Source organism: Chaetura pelagica, unplaced genomic scaffold (genome assembly GCF_000747805.2).
Source record: "Chaetura pelagica isolate M959 unplaced genomic scaffold, ChaPel_1.0 scaffold312, whole genome shotgun sequence".
Classification (NCBI taxonomy): domain Eukaryota; kingdom Metazoa; phylum Chordata; class Aves; order Apodiformes; family Apodidae; genus Chaetura; species Chaetura pelagica.
The window spans coordinates 901,114-925,133 of NW_009952485.1; the positions used below are offsets into that span (position 1 = coordinate 901,114).

At 38.1% G+C, this 24,020-nt stretch overlaps 1 protein-coding gene across 1 annotated transcript in view; it reads left to right on the forward strand.

The window, feature by feature from the left end:
* Positions 1-23,683, forward strand: part of ZNF407 (zinc finger protein 407) — a 317,688-nt gene extending 294,005 nt beyond the window's left edge. The window contains exon 9 of the mRNA XM_010008819.1: positions 22,338-23,683. Within this exon, the coding sequence (XP_010007121.1) occupies positions 22,338-23,683 (1,346 nt within the window). The remainder of the gene's footprint in view (positions 1-22,337) is intronic.
* Positions 23,684-24,020: the final 337 nt, after the last annotated feature.

The following is a 24,020-nucleotide window of genomic DNA, read 5'->3' on the forward strand; positions in this document are numbered from 1 at the left end:
ATTCAGACAGGACTGTGGTCCATGGAGTCTTTCCTTTTGAAAAAAGTAATTATCCACACTGTTTCTATAATGTAACTAGGTGTTATCCTGCATTTGCAGCTGTCAAATCATTTGTTTTAAAACTATTATTTTATACCTTACGAATACTTGAAAGTTATGGGGGTTGCACATTATTTTTTAACCAATTACAGAATTGGGGTGCAGCAATAATAGCAACAATAATAGTAATTTATATAAACATAGCAGATTTCCTCTTGACAGTTGATTTCAGAGATGTTTGTTGTAATGTTAAATTGATACAGTCATAAGATCACATCCATAAAGAAAAGGCCCAAATTAATTTTATTTATTTTCCCTGGGGAAAATCTATTTGTTTATTTGTTTGTTTAAGATTTCAGATAAGCTGAATCTATTGCAGTTTCAAACCACAGTAAATCAGTTATTGGTATTTGAGTCTCTATATGGTTCACATAAATATATTACAGTATTTCTTTCAGATGCTTATAGCTGATGTCTTCAGCTTCAATATACAATGTTTTAAATTAGTGCATTAAGCAAATTCACGTTCTTTCATTCAGCCTTTAACTTTCTGTAAGACGTGGTCCTCTTCTTCACATTCATTGACATATGCCAGAAAAAAAAACAGTATTTTACCCTACAGGAAGCCCATGGGACTGGGATTAAATGGCCTCTATACATAGGATATGACTTTATTTGCTAAAGAGGTTATTTGAAAAAGCCCTTAGGGTACTGCTGCCCTTTTGTCCCTCAAACTAGTAGGGGGAAAAATATAAAAAGAACTACACAGTAATCCCTTGTAGACAGGTGACCTTAAGCCAATTCTATACTGTAAGGTTTGTTTCCATTTAAACTCAAAACAGACAAAGAAAAAAAGCAAATTGCAGGGTGTGATCTGTTGCAGAAACATTGCAATATTTTTTTTCTGTAAATTATTATCAAAGACAGACAAATTTTACTGCAAATTCATGAAATGTAGTCCTGTTCTATGTAATTTGATTTAATGTTCTATAGACAAGGTGTCCTATATTCTAGGAAGAATATAATCTGAAGGGTGAGAAAAATAAATGTAGCCTTGTTTATTTTGAGTGACCTGTTCAGGATTTTATTTCCCTTACTAGTGTTTGAATCCTGCAGTACAACCAAGCATAATTACACAAAAAACATATAGACCTTCTAATTCCGATAGCAATACTAACAAATTAAAAAGTAGTCACCATCAGAACACACTGGAAAGAACAGCAATCACATTTGTCCTTTGAAGTTCTTTTTCCTGTCCTTACAGCTGACTGTTGATTGAAGTTAACAGAGCTACAGTCAAACTAGACAATTATCACAGAGTTGTGGTCCCACTGCAGGTGCACCGTTTTCTGGTGGTGTGGTTGGTATTTAAACTTGTGTTCGCCTGCAATAGTTTTACAATGAAAGTCACCATATTATTATTTATATACCACAACCAGCTCTTGCTAAATATGCACCACCCTGATTCGATACTGCTTTTCAAGAGACTGTCTTCAAAATTCCATTATAAATTATGAACAGTAGCTCTGAACCCACTTCAGGATAGCCTCTAATAAGTCACAGGTGTGACATCACTGAGCACTGCAATTAATGGGTGTTATGCCACTCCCTTGACTTACGAGTTTTTCAAAGGCTTTTAATTACTTTTGAGTTTAAGCCATTCTGGCAGAATTTTGAGGGAACTCCATTGGCAGCCTATTCTGAATGAAACTGTTCTAGTGATATTTGGAAAAAGAGCCACTCTGGTGGCTGAAGGAAAATGTTTCAGCCATTCTTCATGCCTGGTAGTCTGAAGGGAGGCTAAAAGAAACAGCTTCTGTTGACTGCTGCAGGCAGTTAGTTACTGCATTCCCTTTCTACATCTGGGGAGGAGCTGTAAAAATTGTGGTCATATCCATATATTATATAAAATAAAGGCAAGAAAAACATCTGAAAATCCAAGAATGGCTTGAAGGGTTATCATGATGTCATCAACCTGATTTTAGGTATAGAAAAGCCATTGTTTCCTATGTGAGTGCAGACTTCATGTAGCTGATAGAGTGAATGGAAAAGAAATGCCATCGTTTATCACCTACCAGGGGTAAGTTATAAATGGTCACCAGTTAATCTGCTTTTAAAACATTGAGGTTTTTTATTTCATTGCCAAAATCCAATAGCAGAAGAATTTCACCCCTCATACACACACACAACAGAATGTACATATCATAATATTAACTCAGGTGCAAAGCTTTGTTCTCTAAACAGCTGAAGCTTCATGTCATTGTTTATATGCACAAACCACGCGTATTTCTCCATATGTTGTCACCATATTGGTGTTATCACCGTAGCATTCCCTCCTCTTCAGATAATCTTTTCTTATAACATTTAGTTTTGCGAGGCAAATAAAATATAGTGAATGTAAACCAATTATTTAGCCAAATTACTTTGATCATGGGAAAGTGACAATTAGTGTTACAGCTTCTCAACAGTGAAATCCATACAATAGAGCAGACTGTGGTATTCTGTACTGCAGTGTAAGTTGATGTAGTGCAGTTATTTTTTGTAGCAAGCTGTGAGAGAGGAGGAGAGAGAACGAAGTCCATCCTGATGAGCTATTATTCTATAGCTGTGCTTTGTGCTTTAAGTTGTTTATATTTTCTAATTGGTTGTTAGTACATTGGGACAGCTCTTCACAGAAACCTTGATGACTGATGTCAACACTTAAAACACATACACGTGGGTACAAGATGATAAGCTAATCAAGGTGCGTGTTAGAGACTTGCCAAACTACCTTTTGTAATTTCCATTTCCTAGTAAGTGTTCTCGAATGGGTTAGTTTGGTTACCTGTAATTGTTGCCCACTTTAGTAGTTCTACCTTTTGCACATGGATTTGGAGGGAGGGGAGGATTTAAATTTTATGCACCGATACACCCACATGATTTGGGTTTATTCTCAAAGCTTGAATGCATCAACCCTTCCATGAAATAGCTGTGACTTAGGAGAGTATTCTGGGCATTGTCATGCAAATGAGGCCACCAAACATACCACTTTGCTTCAAAATTGCTCTGCAATGACAAGTAGCTTTTTTAAAACGGGAACAGGGTTTTCCAAGCTAAGTGGGCAACCCTAAATATCCTCTGAGATCTACTTTCTAAAATAAAGTGCCTATATACAAAGTCCTAATTCCACATCTGAGTGCTCAGATTGGCACTTACTACATACCCATACATCTCATTCTAATGCAGATTAAGGTGGTCTTTTATGCTTGAGTGTTGTGTTTCTCCCACAATTATACAGTGAAAAAAAAAAACCAACAATCAAAACACAAGGTGCACGCAGCACTGAGAGCTTGAGTTTGATCTAGTATTCAGCAGCTCTTAAAAGTCAAGGTTTCATGAGATTTCACTTCAACCAATACCAATTTTAATTAATGCTACAGTGGCTTCTCAGCAGCACTCAAGAACTTAGCCAGTAGGCCACGAGGAAAAAACAAGTCCTCACCTGTCTCATGGTTTACAGAAAATATCTATAATCAGAAGGTATTTTAGTCTCTGACTATCCCAGGTGATTCAGGACTAGGTAGCTTTTAACCAGCATCTTAATGCTAGTTGGAAGCCTGGGTAGATCTCAGAGCACTGGCATTCAATGATGAAGAACGAGCAGAATTCAGATGGGGTTTTTTTGTTTTGTTGTGGGTTTTTTTAATCCAAAATTGTATTTATCACATTGTGAATCAAGTGAGAATTTCGCTCATGTCCTGAATGTGGCCACAATTTTACTCTTAACCTCTGACCAGTATTGTTCCATGTGCCATGCACTGGAGGTAAAAAAGCCATAGATACAAATCACAAGGTCATCATACAGTGGAAGTCCTTGATCTGCCGGGTAGGTAAGGTTTTATAAAAGCTGATAGGAGACAGTTGGTACTGGATTGCTGCAGTGCTAGAACAGCTAGGCTTCTCAAATCCCCTGTGGCCCAGTGTCAGCTACATTGTCAGTGTGTTGCATGTTGCCTCATAGAAGTGCCTAATGATCTTTTAAATACAGATTTAGGTATCTAATTCAAGGGCTTCACATTTGTAAATGTAGATCTTAAGGACCTCACAGATAGTTAGATCTTTTCATTCATGCATCTCTGTCCTCAGAAGTAGGAGCTTTCCTGGGATGACTGCTTAATGTTATGGAGAGGATTACTTTCAAAGTTGAGCTTTCTAGTGTTTGCTGCATGCTGAAATGGTAACTGAACTCTACGAACCAAATTGCCCTCAAACCCATTTCAGTATATAAACTGCTAAATATTTTGGTTTAAAATATGCAGTGTTGGTGTGAATGGATTAAAAAGAAGAAAAGGGGAAGAAAAAGAGAAACAAAATTATTTTGAGAGTTAATGTTCTCGCCTGGTATTTTTTTCTTGTAAGTTAGCTACGTTATCTCCCAACCACTTTTTGAGCTATTACTTAAGTAAAACTTGATATTACATTTCCTTTTATTAGTGCTATTTATACATGAATTGGAGCAGATCATGATGCAGCAAAGAACTTTTTATACTGCATAGATCATACAGCAAAAGAGTGCATTATCAGCATTACATGCCGCTGTTTAGATGCAACTCCAGAGATCTACTTTATCAGCTAGAACATGGCCACATTCATTTTTGTTTGCTCGCCATGGGATGATCCCAGAAATAATTGGCAATCCATTGCCCTGCTGCACTTAGACGACTTGCCTGCAAACATGATGTGAAGTGAAGGCGGTTGAGGTTTCATAAAAATGAAGCGCGTGGTGTGACAGACCCATCTGTGCCAGCTTTGTAAAACAAAAGTGCCCAATTTTATCATCATTGCCTTTTGTTCTGCACAGTGCTATTCACGTGGTGGTTTTATGAATGCTTGCCGGTAGTCTGCAAGCCTCGATTTATCTGACTGCTTCCTCTCCTGTGCTGTCTGTTCCCAATTGCTCAGCTAGCTTCCCTGCCCCCACGATTTCCTCTCCTTACCCAGCCCTTCTCCCTAGACAAATCTGACGTAGAACCTCCTAGCAATTTTCCAAGGTTCTGGGCTCAAAGACTAAACTAATTTGTTTTTGAATTGCAGATCAAACATAAACTGCAAAGAAGCATTTAATCAGTTAGGAGAAGCAAGGGTATGGCTTGTTTAAGTCCCAGAATCCATAAACCTGTAATGATTTTATTATATTGGTGTCAGTTTTCATTATTTTCATGAATGGGTATTCCCTGCTTAATGCACGATATTTGCATCTGATGAACCAACGAGTTTAAACATGGTTTGTTTTAATGCTTTGTGAATTTGCATTCAAATTCATCAGAAGTAATTCTATTTGAAATCACACAGGGCTAAGCACAGTGGTTGTAAATCCATTTGAATTGAGATGCCAGAATCAGCCCATTAATCTACAAATCTACAATATAATTTTTGTATGGTTGGTGGGCTTTTGTTCTGTTTTCTTCACAGTGAGGCAGAGGGGATACCAAGTGTGTGTGTGGGAGGGAAACTGTTTGGGGAGGTTGTGATAAATTGGCCAAGAGGGAGTATATCTTTGTTAAGGAAGCTGGCCTGTGAAAGGGACATATGAAAGACCATGGTTTGTGCATGTCTGTCACTGCCACTTGAAGTAGTTGCACAAGGAGAAAGGAAGTCTCTTGGATAAGCAGGTTTCCTAATATTTAGGACTATAGAGGTTGTCATCAGCACCTTCCATTTGGTCTGCAAAATATCAAAGGTCACTGAGAGCCTGGATCAGTCCTATGGCCTACATTTAGTATTTTAAGTTGTCTTGCTAAACACTGTTAGCTTCAATATTTGTGGTCTCTTGTTAAAAGATGAATGAATAAATGCAGCAAGGTTCACCTCCAAAAGAAGGAGGGTCGTTTTGGAAGGGGTGGATGGGGCTACATTATAACAAACTGCTTCATTTCATAATGGCTGCAGAATAAATCTGTACTTCTTTCAGTAACTAGGGAATGGTTTCAATATCTATGTTCTTAAATACACTCAACTGTTTGAAATGAAGGTATTTGTTTAAGCTGATAGTTACCAGATTTGAAGGCGTATGTATCATTATCTGAGAGTGCAAAAGCACGTATGGATGAGAGGCATTACCCTGTGAGAAAGTAGTAGTAAGAAAGAAGTAGTCTTAACTACAGGCACGTTCTTATGCACCTGCAAGAATTGTGATGCTTAGGAAGTCTGCCATCTGACATCTGTGAAATGAGCTGGTAGACTTGAGTCTTTTTCATAATGAACCAGTTTCCATCTCATAAAATTCTGTAATTGCAGATGGTATCAGTGGACACCTATGACAATCTGAGCAGAGATTGCGGCTGGGCATTCCTCATTATAGGATACATGGACACTGAACTCCTCTCTGCTCATGAGCATGGGATTGATTCATTGACAGTGCATTATCAGGAAAATTGCAATGATGTGACTAGTGCTTCACTGGGGGTAAATGGAGTACCTCAACTCTTGGAGTTGACAATAGGCTCTTCTAAGAAATGATAATGCTGTGGTTAAAACATAAAGCTGGGATTCAGTACACCTGGGAATTCTTGTGTGACCCTGGCAACACACTTTTTGTTGTCTTTCCCCTTCTCTGCCTGAAAATTAGAATAATGCTTTTTCATTTTATGGTGTTATTTAGTGATAAATATGTTACTAATTGTGAGCAATTCAGGAGATACAGTTTTAGAACCACATGGTTAGATAAATTTTAAATGCATTCTGTTCAATGTGTATTTGCATGTGCTTGTGCTTAGCCCTAGCCTAGTACAAAGCAGGCCAATTTTATTTTCCTTCCTAATTCTGCATTGAAGAAATTAGCTCTAGGCATAAAGACCTAAAAATCTTGCATAAAATTTCACTCTATTGTAAAAGACAACCTAAACATAACGTGTGGAAGGAAAATACGTTAATTTTGCACTTCTTTTGGCTTGTTCTTTTAGAAACTGATACAATTTTTGTTCTGTTGGTGTACATTGTGGTCTACATGTTGTCTTTTTATAAAGCAAATGATATAATTCAAATAGCTTTCAGGTCTTTTCAGTAGAAGCACTTGAATAATGTTTCAAGGGTTCTCTTGGAGACGCACTGAAAGAAATAGTGAACATCAATGGGTTTTAGAGCACTAGAACATATGCAGAAATATATAGCTATGAAATCTCTCAGTTAGCCATATCTGGGACTTTTAGCAGCTGTTTCAACCCATGATGCCAGGGGCTGCTCAGAAGCTCTTTATTCTGCACGTCTTTGAAATGACAGACCACAGTGAGTCCTCCTGCACCTTTTGTCTCTTTTGTGCCGGAAATTAGGAAACTATTAGTTTACTAAACTACGGTAGCTGGAAAAGAGTAAGAAGTATTTAAGAAAAAAAAAAAAAAGGTAGATGAAATAATAGCCCTTTGACATAAGTGTCAGCAGGAGCTGTTAGTTTCTCAGTGTTTTTGAAAATCTGATCTTCCAGGTATCTAGCTCCAGACTTCTGGGTTTTTTGGTGGGGGTATTATCTGGTCTCTCTCTTTTCACATAACAGAATCTTTACCACTTTCACAAAAATGATCATAACTTCCTCTGAAATTTTGTTTACTGCACTGAAAAATGTGAACTAAGTTCCAACAACAGTAAAAGTGCTTGGGGTCCACTTATGTTACCACTAATGATGCTGCAGCAGGTCCCATGTAAGAGCAGAATGAGAACGGCATTCACTGCACTATGCATCATGCTACAGACAAGTATACTAGGAACCATGGTGTTTTTAAAACACTTGACATCATTTAATTAACATGCTTTTAAGCATTATTTTACTTCAGTTACAGACAGAAATATATAATAAATCTTTGAACAAGTACTATCAGAAGTAAGAGCTATGTGGCATTTAAATTATGTTAGAAAAATGTGATCACTAATAAGTTTTAAAATATTCTGTCTTTTCCTAGTCTAAATTGGGCAACAGGAAGGAAAAAGTAAGAAGAGCTAATGAAATGACTCGACAGAGTGGCAGGGTTTGTGTACTCGTCCGTATTTGAGCAGGATTCATGCTTCGTATGATTGACAGTCATTGCAAATTCTTTGGCTTTTTAAGACTTAAGGCGCCACGGTCTTGGGTGAACTTTAGTTCAGAGTGGAGTTGTTTACAAAAGTTAACTAAGTAGTTACTGCAGAATTGCATGCTATGTTTCACTGAACTATTCTGGAATAGTATGGATTTGCAGCACAAATGGTGATGACTCAAGGTAAATCACATTCTAACTCTGTGCAGTCAAGTTATTCCATCTGGGAGCTTCGTCACCCTGGCACCTGGAAGCGGATGAGGTAGCTGAATTGGCTTTCCATTGCTCACCATGTCCAAACGTCTTCCTGCAGCATGGCATGAATGTTCTAGTGTTTCATCAAAATCAGATTATGCTGATCCAAAAGAGACAAAAAAATTTCCTCCCTCTTCAGCATTTGCTGAATATGTAGACAGAATATGTGCACTTAAACCTTCAATATTTCCATGCAAGTCAGCCTTCTAATAGTTCTTTTTTTCACTATTCTGATTATTCCTTAGTCAAGATCTGTCCCCTAGAGAGGTCAAGATGTAATTCAGTTGTATCTGTACCAGAACAGTGTGCAATTGAATGTGCAATTAAAAATTACTTTGGCCTGTTTTCCTGTTTTATGTTTTCATAAACCTACATGTAATTTGATGAACACTGTCATTCTTTCAATTTCTTCAGCATTGCAGTTCTCTAGGGATTTCTGTCTCATTGAATGTCATTTTTTGCTTATTTACCTTCTTCACAAGTGCTAGTATGCAGTAGAACAAGTTGAATCCTGCATTGTTATTTTTTGTGTTTACTTATGTTACATCCTGGTTTTCTTTGTAATGATGTTAACACTTCCTCCTAATTTAGTATTAACTACACATGCCATCTAAAAGCTGTTGATTTCTACCTCTAGATAACCAACAATTTAGGTCATTTTGATAACAGAGTCAAAGTAGTATGAAAGTTTTTCAGATCATGAGAGCACAAGTTTGTAGCCAAGTGGAAGCAACCAAAATAAGGAGCTTCTGAGCACCAAGGCAGAGCTGCAGTGGAACCATTCACTTTGCACTTCCCATGCAGCCTTGGCACACACACCATCTGAGCAACTCCTGTGAATCATGAAAAGAAGACTTTGTCACAAACTCGACCCTTGAAAGTGATATAGAAATGTTACCTGTCTCTCCAGCCTCTATTTCCCATCCCTCCTCCTGAAACCAGCATTTACCCCTGCTTCATGCTTCCCAAGCAATCCTAGAATTACTGCTAAGCCTGTTACACTGAGCTGAAAAGTCAGTGAAATCCACTGATAGGTATTTTGGGTATGATGAGCCTTGATGGTGTCAGTGCCTCAGGAGGAGCGAGGGGCCAGCAGAGAAGACCTCTGCGTTGCAACTGGACCACTTTTAACCAGCCCTATTTCCTCCATCTCAGAAGTTGTTGGATCCCTTGCACTGAGATTGACTTTTGGGGTGGGAAGTCTGATGTCAGAAGCTTAGGAACTGCCTTCATAATTAATTCACCTACATCTTATGCCATATACCAGCTTGGGGACAGTTGTACTGGTGGTTCATCCTAGGTTGTGGTTACACATGTAAGACTGAAGTGTCTAATCGGTTGTTTTTTCAAAAAAAACAGAGGTTGGCATGTCCTACAGCTTTTACACTAAATTGTCTTAGTGCTCATTTCCAGCTGTAGATCTACTGCAAAAATATATCAATATTATTAACCACTGCAATTATATTTTATACTGAAAAACACACACACACAAAAAGATCTTTTTTCACTGGAAGCCTTACCTTGTTTTCTTCTGAAATGCACTTTCTCTTACTTTATCAGCATCTACCCTCTGTAAGTCTGTCATCCAGTTTTCTTTCCTGTATTCCTAGGTGGAATATGTTCCTATATTCCTACTCCTAGTAGGTGAGAGACAAAAGGACAGTATCAACTGTATGTCAGTGTCTAGATAAAAAACCTGAAAAATTAGTTATAAAGCTCGCACTTTTTAGCAAAATTAACTGATCTCAAATTGGCCCAACTTAGCTCCTTCTTCCTGACAGTTTATTACTTTTATTCATATGAATCAGGGCACATTCCAGTATGATTTTTATGAAGTCCACAAAAGAGAGTACCCTCATCTTCTAGACAATATCTTTGGATATTGAAATAACATTTTTTTTCCTGATAAGATAGTGCATTCATTGCTTTACTTATTAGATGAGCATTAGGTTTTGATAGAAGCCATCCTATGGACTCCAGACACCTTGCATGCTGAGAAGTCCTGTCCTTGAAGTTACTATAGTGCACAATGATCAGAACTTACTGCTGATGTTTTATTAGCATTTACTAGCAACGTCTTGGCAGAGGGTGACCTCTAGTACTGTCTCTAAACATTTTCAATTTACAGACTCAAGAATTTTTGCTGTCTTTGCCTCTCATTCTTTTGAAGAGGTCAGCCCTTTAGGAATTTGCCACAAGAAAGAAGTTCAAAATACCCTATATACTTTAACAGCTTAATAGGAATATAGCCACAATGAACACACAACATACAATTCATTTTAATATTTATAGAAGAAATTCACATTGTTTAAGTGTACACAAACAGCTGCTGTCATTTGGCTATGAGCAGATGTTAGACCTCCAAAAGCTTCACTGATAATTAAAATACTAACAGTTAGTGTTTTACCCCAGCTGCAGGTTCTGTTTACTGTAAATTTGATTTTAATGGTGCCTCTGTGCAGTTATTGAATAGAGGTTTGTTTTCTACTATACATACAAAAGTGTCTACAATGAAGACAAATGGTTATTTCCTGTAATTTACTCTGGAAAGATACGAATATACACTGTAACATAGTTGAATTGATAAATTAAATGCAGATATGACTGTCACATTGGAAATGGTAGTTTCTGCTAACTAACAAAAAGAACTAGGGGAAACTTACTATTTCTAGTTATCCCCAAGCAGTTCCCCTAAAAACTGCTGTGCTTTTCAAATGAGAGTTGAGAAGTGCCCTCAAGCAAAGAACAGGTGCTCCTTTTTACTGAATGGGTGCATAAATCAGAATAAATAAACACAGGAAATCACAATACTCATGTTTGATAGGTATGCAGAAGAATATAATTTCTGCTTGATCTTTTAATAACATGGTGGTTTATTTTAGGTATCCCTTACAAGTGTCTGTTCTCTTTAGTGCTTGTATGTACATCAAACGTTAGGGAAGGCTAGGCACTTCCAGAATTGTTAATCCCAAGGGCCTGATTATGCAAACACAATGCATAATGCAAGCTACCATGTTTAGTCCCTTTGAGACTATTGAGGCTAACTATGGCAGTAAGCAGTACTCTTGATAAATAAATGTTTATAAGACCAGGATCTGTATGTATGTAATCTTGAAAAACAAAAACTCTTGCTGAGATAATGACAAGAAGGGTTTTTTGCTTAAAAAAAAAAAAAAAAGAACAACCAAAACTGTTACTGCCTGGGACTAGACTTATTTCACAAAAACAGATAATTTTCTTTATAGCAGAGTTTGTGGGGGTTTTTCCCCCTGATGTTCTTGTGTTAGCATTCTTCTTTTTTTTCTTTCTCTCTTTTTTTTTACTTTTTTTTTTTTTTTATACTGCCTCATAGTTTCTGCCTGCCTAGGAAGCAGAATTCTCTAGATTCACCAAGCACAACCAGTACCTCTTGCAATTGGGATTCTGATTTGGAACTGCTAAAATTGCACTTTGCAGTTGCATTACAAGGGTTAAAACAGCCAAAGTGCATCCATGTAACATCAATGTCAGTTGTTCTCAAGCTGAGAGCCAGAGTAGCCTTTGAAGCTGGACTACCAAGAAATATCTAGGCGGGCTACCCTCATCTCCAGCTGCTAAATTGCACTGGAAGAGCTAACTAAAATACTCCATATACATTCCTAATTGCTGTAGATGCTGCAGTGGGGTTTCTGCTCAGACCCAGGAGCTGGGCAGACAAGCCTGCATGGTGGCAAGCAGGTAAAGAGGAAAAGCAGTCTACAAGCAGAGCAGTTACTGGGCAGGTTTGGCAGTTGTAAAATCTGCACATTAACACCGTACAGGTTTGCCATGTTCACAGAGAGGTTCACTATGTGAATTTCTTATTTGCATAGTTTCTGTAACACTGGGCTCTACACTGTTCATTTTTGACCTTGAGCACAGAAAAAGAGAAACTGAAATTTTTCACAGAGGAGGCCTTTTTTTCGAAGGTTAATTGGACACTGGAGGGAAACTAAACCAAACCAAACAAACTGCCTAAACTCCCTGACTGAGGGGCTTGCCTATTTGTTTTGGTGGTTGTTTTTCCTTTTGTTTCTTTTTGTTGCTGTTGTCATAGTCCTCTGAGGTGTGGGAGGTGAAAATAACAAGCAAGAAACTTCAGTCTGTTTTTCAAAATGAAAAAATCACAAAAATGTTTTCTTTTACATCTTAAAGAAGCTGAAAGGACATCTGCTGCTTTGTTTAAAATACCTGAAAGGTTAAAACTTCATTCTTTATTCAAGTAATTCTTAGAAGACCTTGAAGTTTCTAAACATGATCGAGTGGTTAAGGACAAAGCTAGAAGCCAAGGATGTTTTGAGTTTCAGCACTGAAACATGATGTTACTGGATTTTTCAGTAAAACATGAACTATTAGCACTATTTGGGAATTGTTTTTGTTTTGTTGATTATTTTTTTTTATAAGAATAATATACTGAAAGGGAAAAACCCTTACTGCAGTGGTATCTCTTGAGATTTTCATACTTTCTGTCAATGGTGGAATTATTTTTATGCAACTTAAGGATCCCATAATACTCTATAGGTATTCTTTTTTTTACTGCTTTACAAATATTTACCGCCTTTGTGGATATAATAGGTCTGACAGAGCCATTTTGGCTTGCTGATTTATTTTGCTTCTTCATTTGACTCATTCTATTTTCTTTCCTTCAGCAGAAGACATGAATGAGCCTTCACAACCTCTTATTTAGTAGCTTTACTAGCTTGTTTAGCAAACACTGGCCCATGCATTGCTTGCACATGCAAAAAGAAATGCAAAAGAATAGATCTTACTATGGTTAAGGAATAGAAATCTGAAAAAATGGGTCTTATTATTATGTCCTTTGAAACAATGAAATACCAAAATTATTGCATTATGTCACAGTTCTTAGACTGCACTTTAAAGTATGGCTCATTACAAAAATAATTTAAAAAAATAAATAAATAAAGGGGGGGGGAAGGGGGAAGAGAAGAAACTTGAGAAACTTGGAGCTCGATCAAGGCCTAAATTGTTTCTTTATGAATTTGAATGGTGGGCTTACCAGACCACTTAAAAATATTGTACTACCAGGTCAACAATAACTTTTAAAATTAAAAACAAAAGAACAGTTGCTCATTCAAGTGATGCTCAATGTATTTTAATTTTCTGTATCTTTTAAATTCCTTGAAAGTTGTATTTAGTTGAAGGAAAAGATGTCTCTTTGCATTTGCATTATTTAATACTAATTTCATTTTGGTAGATACCAAATATCTGCTTGTGTCAATAAATAACATAGCTAATTGCCAAGAGGTGAAAAATTACGTGTTGCTGAATAGAGTGCTATAAGTCAGACCTCCTAGAACTTTTACAGAAAAGGAAAAATAGCTGGTTCAAGCTCGCTGTGTGAACGCAGGTCATTTCCATCGGCGTAATAGATTATTTCATTTATGACTTCCTGCTTTGTCCTAAAGGTGCTCCTTGTGAAGGATCTCCTCAGCCCAGGCGCACCGCGCACACCCGCTTGCTGCAACTTTTGGGGGAGGCTCAGAATTCTAAAGAGGCTGCTGGTGGAGAGCAAAGTGGTGCTTTACATATAGTATTAGGCCAGACTTTCCTCACGCATTACGCATTTCTTTCAGAGACAAGTCTCCTTAATGCCATCTTTATCTGCTACACGATGCATGAAATCTACTTTCTGTTTTAGAACTGCGGCTGACCCCCGACCCCGCGAGTGGCGCCACAATGTGACCTTTCTATTGTCATCAGCTTTCATTCTCCTGAAAATTCTATGAATTTTTATTACAAGTTTTTTTAAACCAAGCTGAGGCTTCAACAAATTACTTGACACAGATGAGATGAAGTTGTTGAAGTAGTGTTAGATAAGTTTTACAGCCAGCATGTGTGCTGCTGAACAGTACAAAGCCAGTGTCCTACAATGTCATACACCAGTAACTGCTGAGCCTACTATTGGATAAATACATCATTTTATGGAACATTGATTGTTCTATAAACCCAATGGAGTATTATGCTCTATGATCAAACCATTTAGATTGTGTGTAGAGCACAGAAAATGCCATATTCAGGATGGTACTAAAAGTGCCATTTGTGTATTTTATGGATGTCATTACGGGGGAAACTTCTCTCTGTAGGCCCTGTTTACTGCAAAATTTTTTAGTCTGTAATGACATTTTTCATTCACAACGTATGCCTTCAAGAGAGGGGGCCCTTGTTTTATTTGTTTCATTCGAGTTTACGGCACAAATCCTGTACATTTTAATTAAATGTAAGCTTAACAAAAGAATAAGGTATTTATTCTGTGGGGAACAAATGATGACAGTAACAAAAGAATAAAACAGACACACAAAAGAAAGTCAGGTATTGAGTAAAAGAGAGGGAAAAAGGTACTAAGCCCTATTTGTAGTTTCCCAGAAGCACATTAAACATCAAAGCATTTCTTTTAGCCCTATTTCGGGAGTTTGTGGTCTCTGAGAATTAAAATAACCTGCGAATATGGATTTAATGTCTAAAAAATCCTGACATTTTCAAATAAAAACCTAACAGTCACTCAGGACTCCAACTGATAAATAATGGTTCTGCTGAAATGACAGACTTCTTGGAAAGAAACCAATTCTGTGATCATTGCACCCCTAGATATGAAACACCTCTTTACAAATTGTCTGAATATGAGCTCTCATATCGTTATATTTTGTCATTTTAATGCTTATTTGTGTGTCTTTTTAATTTGCAATGACATGCAATCAGCAACAAGTCCACTTTTCCTAATATTAATGTGGGCTTGTATTGCAGCTTATGTTTGCCACGTCAGCCAACACTTACCCCTTCTCTTTTCCCATTTTTAAGAAGGGGTGAGAGGCAGGTTGGATTTAGTAGGACAATATGATTTGTTGCTACATACAGTTCAGTTATGTGACATGTTCCTTAAATACATAAAAATTCCTAGAAATGTTGCATTGGATAGCAGTGTTCCATTATAGAAATGCACTGTTCCAAAGTTGAAATAGCAGCTAAGCCTCAAAATATGTTGTTTTCTAAATATCTTCCCTACTTGGCTTTTCACTGTTAAAACAAAAGAAACACAGTAAAATCTGCAATTCATATTTACCATGAAAAATCACTAAAATTGAAGCTGATGTTCCCAGTAAATTCTTGGTCATAGTCCAGTTAAAATTTAAAGTTACAGTAGATTCACATTAGTTTAAATGACAGTTTCTGCCTGCCTAGGAAGCAGAATTCTCTAGATTCACCAAGCACAACCAGTACCTCTTGCAATTGGGATTCTGATTTGGAACTGCTAAAATTGCACTTTGCAGTTGCATTACAAGGGTTAAAACAGCCAAAGTGCATAGTTTCTGCCTGCCTAGGAAGCAGAATTCTCTAGATTCACCAAGCACAACCAGTACCTCTTGCAATTGGGATTCTGATTTGGAACTGCTAAAATTGCACTTTGCAGTTGCATTACAAGGGTTAAAACAGCCAAAGTGCATCCATGTAACATCAATGTCAGTTGTTCTCAAGCTGAGAGCCAGAGTAGCCTTTGAAGCTGGACTACCAAGAAATATCTAGGCGGGCTACCCTCATCTCCAGCTGCTAAATTGCACTGGAAGAGCTAACTAAAATACTCCATATACATTCCTAATTGCTGTAGATGCTGCAGTGGGGTTTCTGCTCAGACCCAGGAGCTGGGCAGACAAGCCTGCATGGTGGCAAGCAGGTAAAGAGGAAAAGCAGTCTACAAGCAGAGCAGTTACTGGGCAGGTTTGGCAGTTGTAAAATCTGCACATTAACACCGTACAGGTTTGCCATGTTCACAGAGAGGTTCACTATGTGAATTTCTTATTTGCATAGTTTCTGTAACACTGGGCTCTACACTGTTCATTTTTGACCTTGAGCACAGAAAAAGAGAAACTGAAATTTTTCACAGAGGAGGCCTTTTTTTCGAAGGTTAATTGGACACTGGAGGGAAACTAAACCAAACCAAACAAACTGCCTAAACTCCCTGACTGAGGGGCTTGCCTATTTGTTTTGGTGGTTGTTTTTCCTTTTGTTTCTTTTTGTTGCTGTTGTCATAGTCCTCTGAGGTGTGGGAGGTGAAAATAACAAGCAAGAAACTTCAGTCTGTTTTTCAAAATGAAAAAATCACAAAAATGTTTTCTTTTACATCTTAAAGAAGCTGAAAGGACATCTGCTGCTTTGTTTAAAATACCTGAAAGGTTAAAACTTCATTCTTTATTCAAGTAATTCTTAGAAGACCTTGAAGTTTCTAAACATGATCGAGTGGTTAAGGACAAAGCTAGAAGCCAAGGATGTTTTGAGTTTCAGCACTGAAACATGATGTTACTGGATTTTTCAGTAAAACATGAACTATTAGCACTATTTGGGAATTGTTTTTGTTTTGTTGATTATTTTTTTTTATAAGAATAATATACTGAAAGGGAAAAACCCTTACTGCAGTGGTATCTCTTGAGATTTTCATAGTTTCTGTCAATGGTGGAATTATTTTTATGCAACTTAAGGATCCCATAATACTCTATAGGTATTCTTTTTTTTACTGCTTTACAAATATTTACCGCCTTTGTGGATATAATAGGTCTGACAGAGCCATTTTGGCTTGCTGATTTATTTTGCTTCTTCATTTGACTCATTCTATTTTCTTTCCTTCAGCAGAAGACATGAATGAGCCTTCACAACCTCTTATTTAGTAGCTTTACTAGCTTGTTTAGCAAACACTGGCCCATGCATTGCTTGCACATGCAAAAAGAAATGCAAAAGAATAGATCTTACTATGGTTAAGGAATAGAAATCTGAAAAAATGGGTCTTATTATTATGTCCTTTGAAACAATGAAATACCAAAATTATTGCATTATGTCACAGTTCTTAGACTGCACTTTAAAGTATGGGTCATTACAAAAATAATTTAAAAAAATAAATAAATAAAGGGGGGGGGAAGGGGGAAGAGAAGAAACTTGAGAAACTTGGAGCTCGATCAAGGCCTAAATTGTTTCTTTATGAATTTGAATGGTGGGCTTACCAGACCACTTAAAAATATTGTACTACCAGGTCAACAATAACTTTTAAAATTAAAAACAAAAGAACAGTTGCTCATTCAAGTGATGCTCAATGTATTTTAATTTTCTGTATCTTTTAAATTCCTTGAAAGTTGTATTTAGTTGAAGGAAAAGATGTCTCTTTGCATTTGCATTATTTAATACTAATTTCATTTTGGTAGATACCAAATATCTGCTTGTGTCAATAAATAACATAGCTAATTGCCAAGAGGTGAAAAATTACGTGTTGCTGAATAGAGTGCTATAAGTCAGACCTCCTAGAACTTTTACAGAAAAGGAAAAATAGCTGGTTCAAGCTCGCTGTGTGAACGCAGGTCATTTCCGTCGGCGTAATAGATTATTTCATTTATGACTTCCTGCTTTGTCCTAAAGGTGCTCCTTGTGAAGGATCTCCTCAGCCCAGGCGCACCGCGCACACCCGCTTGCTGCAACTTTTGGGGGAGGCTCAGAATTCTAAAGAGGCTGCTGGTGGAGAGCAAAGTGGTGCTTTACATATAGTATTAGGCCAGACTTTCCTCACGCATTACGCATTTCTTTCAGAGACAAGTCTCCTTAATGCCATCTTTATCTGCTACACGATGCATGAAATCTACTTTCTGTTTTAGAACTGCGGCTGACCCCCGACCCCGCGAGTGGCGCCACAATGTGACCTTTCTATTGTCATCAGCTTTCATTCTCCTGAAAATTCTATGAATTTTTATTACAAGTTTTTTTAAACCAAGCTGAGGCTTCAACAAATTACTTGACACAGATGAGATGAAGTTGTTGAAGTAGTGTTAGATAAGTTTTACAGCCAGCATGTGTGCTGCTGAACAGTACAAAGCCAGTGTCCTACAATGTCATACACCAGTAACTGCTGAGCCTACTATTGGATAAATACATCATTTTATGGAACATTGATTGTTCTATAAACCCAATGGAGTATTATGCTCTATGATCAAACCATTTAGATTGTGTGTAGAGCACAGAAAATGCCATATTCAGGATGGTACTAAAAGTGCCATTTGTGTATTTTATGGATGTCATTACGGGGGAAACTTCTCTCTGTAGGCCCTGTTTACTGCAAAATTTTTTAGTCTGTAATGACATTTTTCATTCACAACGTATGCCTTCAAGAGAGGGGGCCCTTGTTTTATTTGTTTCATTCGAGTTTACGGCACAAATCCTGTACATTTTAATTAAATGTAAGCTTAACAAAAGAATAAGGTATTTATTCTGTGGGGAACAAATGATGACAGTAACAAAAGAATAAAACAGACACACAAAAGAAAGTCAGGTATTGAGTAAAAGAGAGGGAAAAAGGTACTAAGCCCTATTTGTAGTTTCCCAGAAGCACATTAAACATCAAAGCATTTCTTTTAGCCCTATTTCGGGAGTTTGTGGTCTCTGAGAATTAAAATAACCTGCGAATATGGATTTAATGTCTAAAAAATCCTGACATTTTCAAATAAAAACCTAACAGTCACTCAGGACTCCAACTGATAAATAATGGTTCTGCTGAAATGACAGACTTCTTGGAAAGAAACCAATTCTGTGATCATTGCACCCCTAGATATGAAACACCTCTTTACAAATTGTCTGAATATGAGCTCTCATATCGTTATATTTTGTCATTTTAATGCTTATTTGTGTGTCTTTTTAATTTGCAATGACATGCAATCAGCAACAAGTCCACTTTTCCTAATATTAATGTGGGCTTGTATTGCAGCTTATGTTTGCCACGTCAGCCAACACTTACCCCTTCTCTTTTCCCATTTTTAAGAAGGGGTGAGAGGCAGGTTGGATTTAGTAGGACAATATGATTTGTTGCTACATACAGTTCAGTTATGTGACATGTTCCTTAAATACATAAAAATTCCTAGAAATGTTGCATTGGATAGCAGTGTTCCATTATAGAAATGCACTGTTCCAAAGTTGAAATAGCAGCTAAGCCTCAAAATATGTTGTTTTCTAAATATCTTCCCTACTTGGCTTTTCACTGTTAAAACAAAAGAAACACAGTAAAATCTGCAATTCATATTTACCATGAAAAATCACTAAAATTGAAGCTGATGTTCCCAGTAAATTCTTGGTCATAGTCCAGTTAAAATTTAAAGTTACAGTAGATTCACATTAGTTTAAATGACACTTGAACTTCTACACAGCTCAACATTAATTCATTATAGTTGAAATGGAAGAATCTTCAGTGGGTGAATCTTTTACAATCTGATTGAGGCTGTTACATTTTATAGGAGCCATTTTTCAAAGCAGTACTGACAGCACTCGAAGTTATTAAATTGCTGAATCAAAAGATGGACCTGCAATCGCATTTATGAACTGTGATGGAATAGCTGGGGTTGCACTGAGCTGAGGTTAAGATGTTGGTGTAGTTAAGCTTCATCACACCCCTTAGTGACAGCAGTATTTACCCATGTAGTTTACTTTAATGGTCAGGAAGTGGCTTAACTCACCTCTGGATTCAAATAGATTAAGTAAGCAGTCAGAATGGCATAATTATCAGTGCTGCAAGGGATTCACTGGATAGCTCTTCACCCAGGAGACTTCCTATTCAATTGCACAGTAAAGACCAGAGTTGTATAGATTCACAGGTACAGCATTTATTTGAGGAGATGAAAACAGAACACACTCCCTTCTTTCTTTCCCTTCCCCAGACCAGAACTTCTCCTTAATGCAGTGATGCTCTGTCCTGGACATAAATTATCATGATCTTAGTGGAAAGGTGTCATGATTTTGCTATGCTCATATGAAAATTATGATCGTAGAGTTATTTTGATTTTGAAATCCAGTGGAAAATGCATGATTTGTGGAGTTATTTTGATTTTGTGCCACATCAATGCCAGGCTCCTCTTTTATCATGTCAACAAAGCAGGATTCCTGAGAGAATTAATTACTTCTACTCTATTATAAAGTGTGGAGGAGCTAAGATAATTGTAATTTTATGTTGATTTCCCCTTCCTATTTTTCTGCTCTTTGGGGGGTCTTGTGAATGTCAGTGCCTACAGAGAGCACAGGAAAAGTGGGGATAAGAACCAGTTGTACCACAGTAAGCTTCCCTCTAGCTTATGCCTGACAAAATGTACTTCAGTTGCATGTGCCAGATTTATCCTGCAGCATCACTTGGATTTGTTAATTCTCTTTTCCAAAGATAACTTGCCTTGCAAACTAAGATGGAGAAAGTTGTGTGACTCCAGTTTGGACTTGTGGAGATGATTTGCAGTCTTTCAGTTTAACAAAAGTACTTCTTGTGCTTCATAGTACAGTTCCCCACCTGAAGCTTTGTAATAGAAAAAGAGGTAGATAGGTAGGTAGATAGGTAGGTAGGTAGGTAGGTAGGTAGGTAGGTAGGTAGGTAGGTAGGAACATACATAGCTACATAGACAGAGAGACAGATACAGATGCCAGCAAGACCCTAGTCTTTTAAACAGCAGTGTTATCTTGGAATAGTAGCTTGATATGCACCTTAGCATATCAAGTTGCTAGAGGCTGCAAGATGCCAAGTACTCAGTCTCAGAGTAACACAGCTCCTAAGTGTGAACTTACCTTTAAGCAAATTTGAGTCTCTGGTTTTGAGAGCCCAGTTTAGTTCTCTCTGGGATCAGGGACTGACAGCTCTATGCTTTGGGTGAAAGAGCCCCCTTAGACCAGCTTTAGTATAATTTTCTCGACTTCTCAAGTTCAACAGAGCATGTTGTTCACTAGAAGTGTCTTGGAAAGTATAGTGCTGGCCTGAAATTTGACTGTAAGCCTTATTTTTTTTTCTTGCTCATTTTATCCCAAGCAAACAAGGGCATGTGTGCTAGTGATAAGATGCTACACCTGATATTCCTGAGATGTGATTTCAGATTATGTAGGTGAATTTAAACTAGAGGGTGGGTGCGTCTCAGCAGCATAAACTTGATCAGCCTTCCCAAGGTCCATCTCCTAGAAGACCTTCACCTTTTTCTCATTGTCCAGGACCCACTTTTCTCTCTGTGTGCACTGGTTGTGGCCCAAAGCTCGCTTCCCAGCACCTGCAGGATGGCACTGCCATGGGGAGACAAGTGCTAGAGCTGCTCTGCTGCAAACATCCACAAAGCTGGTCACACGGTGCTCAATTATGTCCTGTGAAGGCAACCCTGTGGCCGTGCTTTGAGGACGGTGGGCTTGACTTTGTGCAGCTGTGGACACTTATGCTTTGCTGGAGCTTTTTTGTTAGTAATGAGAGCTGAGAAGAAAACCCCAATGACCCAAAAGCAGACCAAGTGGCAGAGCAAGCAGTTGGAATGTGGAGGTTACAGGTATTTTAATCTGTTAATTGATTTGATGTAGAAATAATTAGGAAGTGTGACTGAGGTTTTCTGGATTATATTGTATAGAATAACCCGCTTAGGGTAAGAAAGATACTGAGTGTTTTCTCCAGGTACCTAGACTAGTGACTGAGTCAGTCAGGTGTGCTGGAGAAGATGCTGGGTGGGAAAAGAAGGGGAAGACAATGGCATCAAAATGACAGCATGGCAATTACTTCGCCAGCAAAAGCAGGGTATTAAGAAGATCAGCCACAGTTTTTCACACCCAGATATGTTTAATGTAATATACAATCCTAAAATTCATTACTGAAGTACTGAAATATCACCAATAGGATCATCTGTAAAAGATCTGTTGATGGCTTTTAACTGTATACTGTATTTATCTGGGCTTTTTTGTACAGCATATTTTTTAAAACACATTTAAATTGTTAATAGGCTGCAGAATTGTTAAACTCAGGAATTATTTCAACCTGTAAGTGTGTTATTTGGAAAACATGCAAATTGTTTTTGTTTGCTTGCTCATTTTATCAGTTTTCTGCCAGTGAAATCTAAAAATTGTCAAGGAATTTTTTTCCATTTAAGCTACAATTTGTTAAAGCAATGAACTGGTATTTTCCATGATACCATTTTAACAGCATGTTTTATCTTGTAGGCATTGTGTCCAAGTCCTATGAGTGCCGACTGAAGGGGCAAGGAGCAACCTTTGTGGAAACCACAAGTCCTTTTACTGCAGCAGCACTGGGAGAGGTTTCTCCAGTTAAAGAGAAGGTCTTTCGGGGCAGTAGAAGACAGCCACAGTCACCTGAAGAAGTCCAGCAAGTCATTATTATTCAAGGATACGATGGCGACTTTGCAATTGATGCCTCTGTTGAAGAAACAGCAGCGGCTACTCTGCAGACTCTAGCAATGGCTGGTCAGATGGCCAGAGTGGTCCATATTACAGAAGATGGGCAAGTCATAGCTACAAATCAAAATGGCTCACATGTGAGTAGTATGGTTCCAGGGCAGATACTTACCGAACAATTAGCAGATGGTGCAACACAAGTGGTAGTGGTTGAAGGAACAGGAACTGATATGGAGGAGGCCATTCAAATAGACACAGTTCCTGACTCCAGTAGTGCTGTACTGCAGCAGATAATGCAACAAGAGGTTTTAGATGCTTCTGAAGCTACAGTCCATCCTCCAGACTCCTCCTCGGCATTAGATGCCCTGCTTTGTGCTGTAACAGAGCTGGGTGAAGCAGAAAACAAATCTGGACACCTTGACAGATGCAGGTCTAGTCATAAAGATTTCTTGCAAGTGCCAAACCCAGAGATTCCCAGCATTCCCAGTGATGCAGAGGGACAAGAAATACAAATGTTCCATGAAGTTGAAGAGGCTCGGGACGACACCGAACCTATGGAAGTAGTGACGCGGGTTATGCACCCGTCGACTATAATTGCATCTCAGGAGAGAGCTCAGGCTGCCTTCAAGAAGATGGTCCAAGGAGTGTTACAGTTTGCTGTATGTGATACAGCTTCAGCAGACCAGCTGATGAAAGAAGGTGTCACTCAGGTCATTGTAAATGAAGAAGGGACTGTGCATATGGTAGCTGGAGAAGGCTCTCAGATAATCATGCAAGAAGCTGGTAGCCACACGCTCAGTGTCCAAAGTGAACACATGGATTTAGTTGAGTCAGATGGGGAAATATCACAGATTATTGTCACAGAAGAAATAGCTCAAGCCATGGCCCAGGGTTCTGAGGGTGACTTCTCTGAAGGTGCAACCCACTACATTGTCACAGAACTGCCACCAGACATGCAGGATGAGCCTGGTGTGTACTCGCACGCTGTGATAGAGACGGCTGGGTCCCCAGAGATTTTGCAGGCTGGTACTGCTATAAAAGCAGAACCTATATCTCCTGCAGGTGAACAGTTAACAAGCATGGTCATTTACACAGAGGGTGGCTCACAAGTAATTCAGGACCAGAGAGATGATAATGAAGTACAAGAAGCATGAAGAGCTTCATCTCTTAGGCTTGATACAGGGCAAAGCTGGAAATTATCAGATTCATGGAGGACTGCATTCCTGGAACGTTTTCTGTGAATCCTTCTCAAAACGACATCCTCCCAGTCAGGTAACAAGTACGCACCCTGCAGGAGGTGAAGGACAGCTACTAGGAGGAGTTCACTGAAAAGGATATTACAAACTTGTTACAGTTGCTCCAAGAATTACTATATAGGATTATTATAAAACAAACATATTAGGGTACAAAAGAGGATAAAAAGCATCCCCCTGAAAAGTAATTTCTTTGGGTTTAGCTTTTTGTTTTGGTTCATTTTGTTGTTGTTTTTTT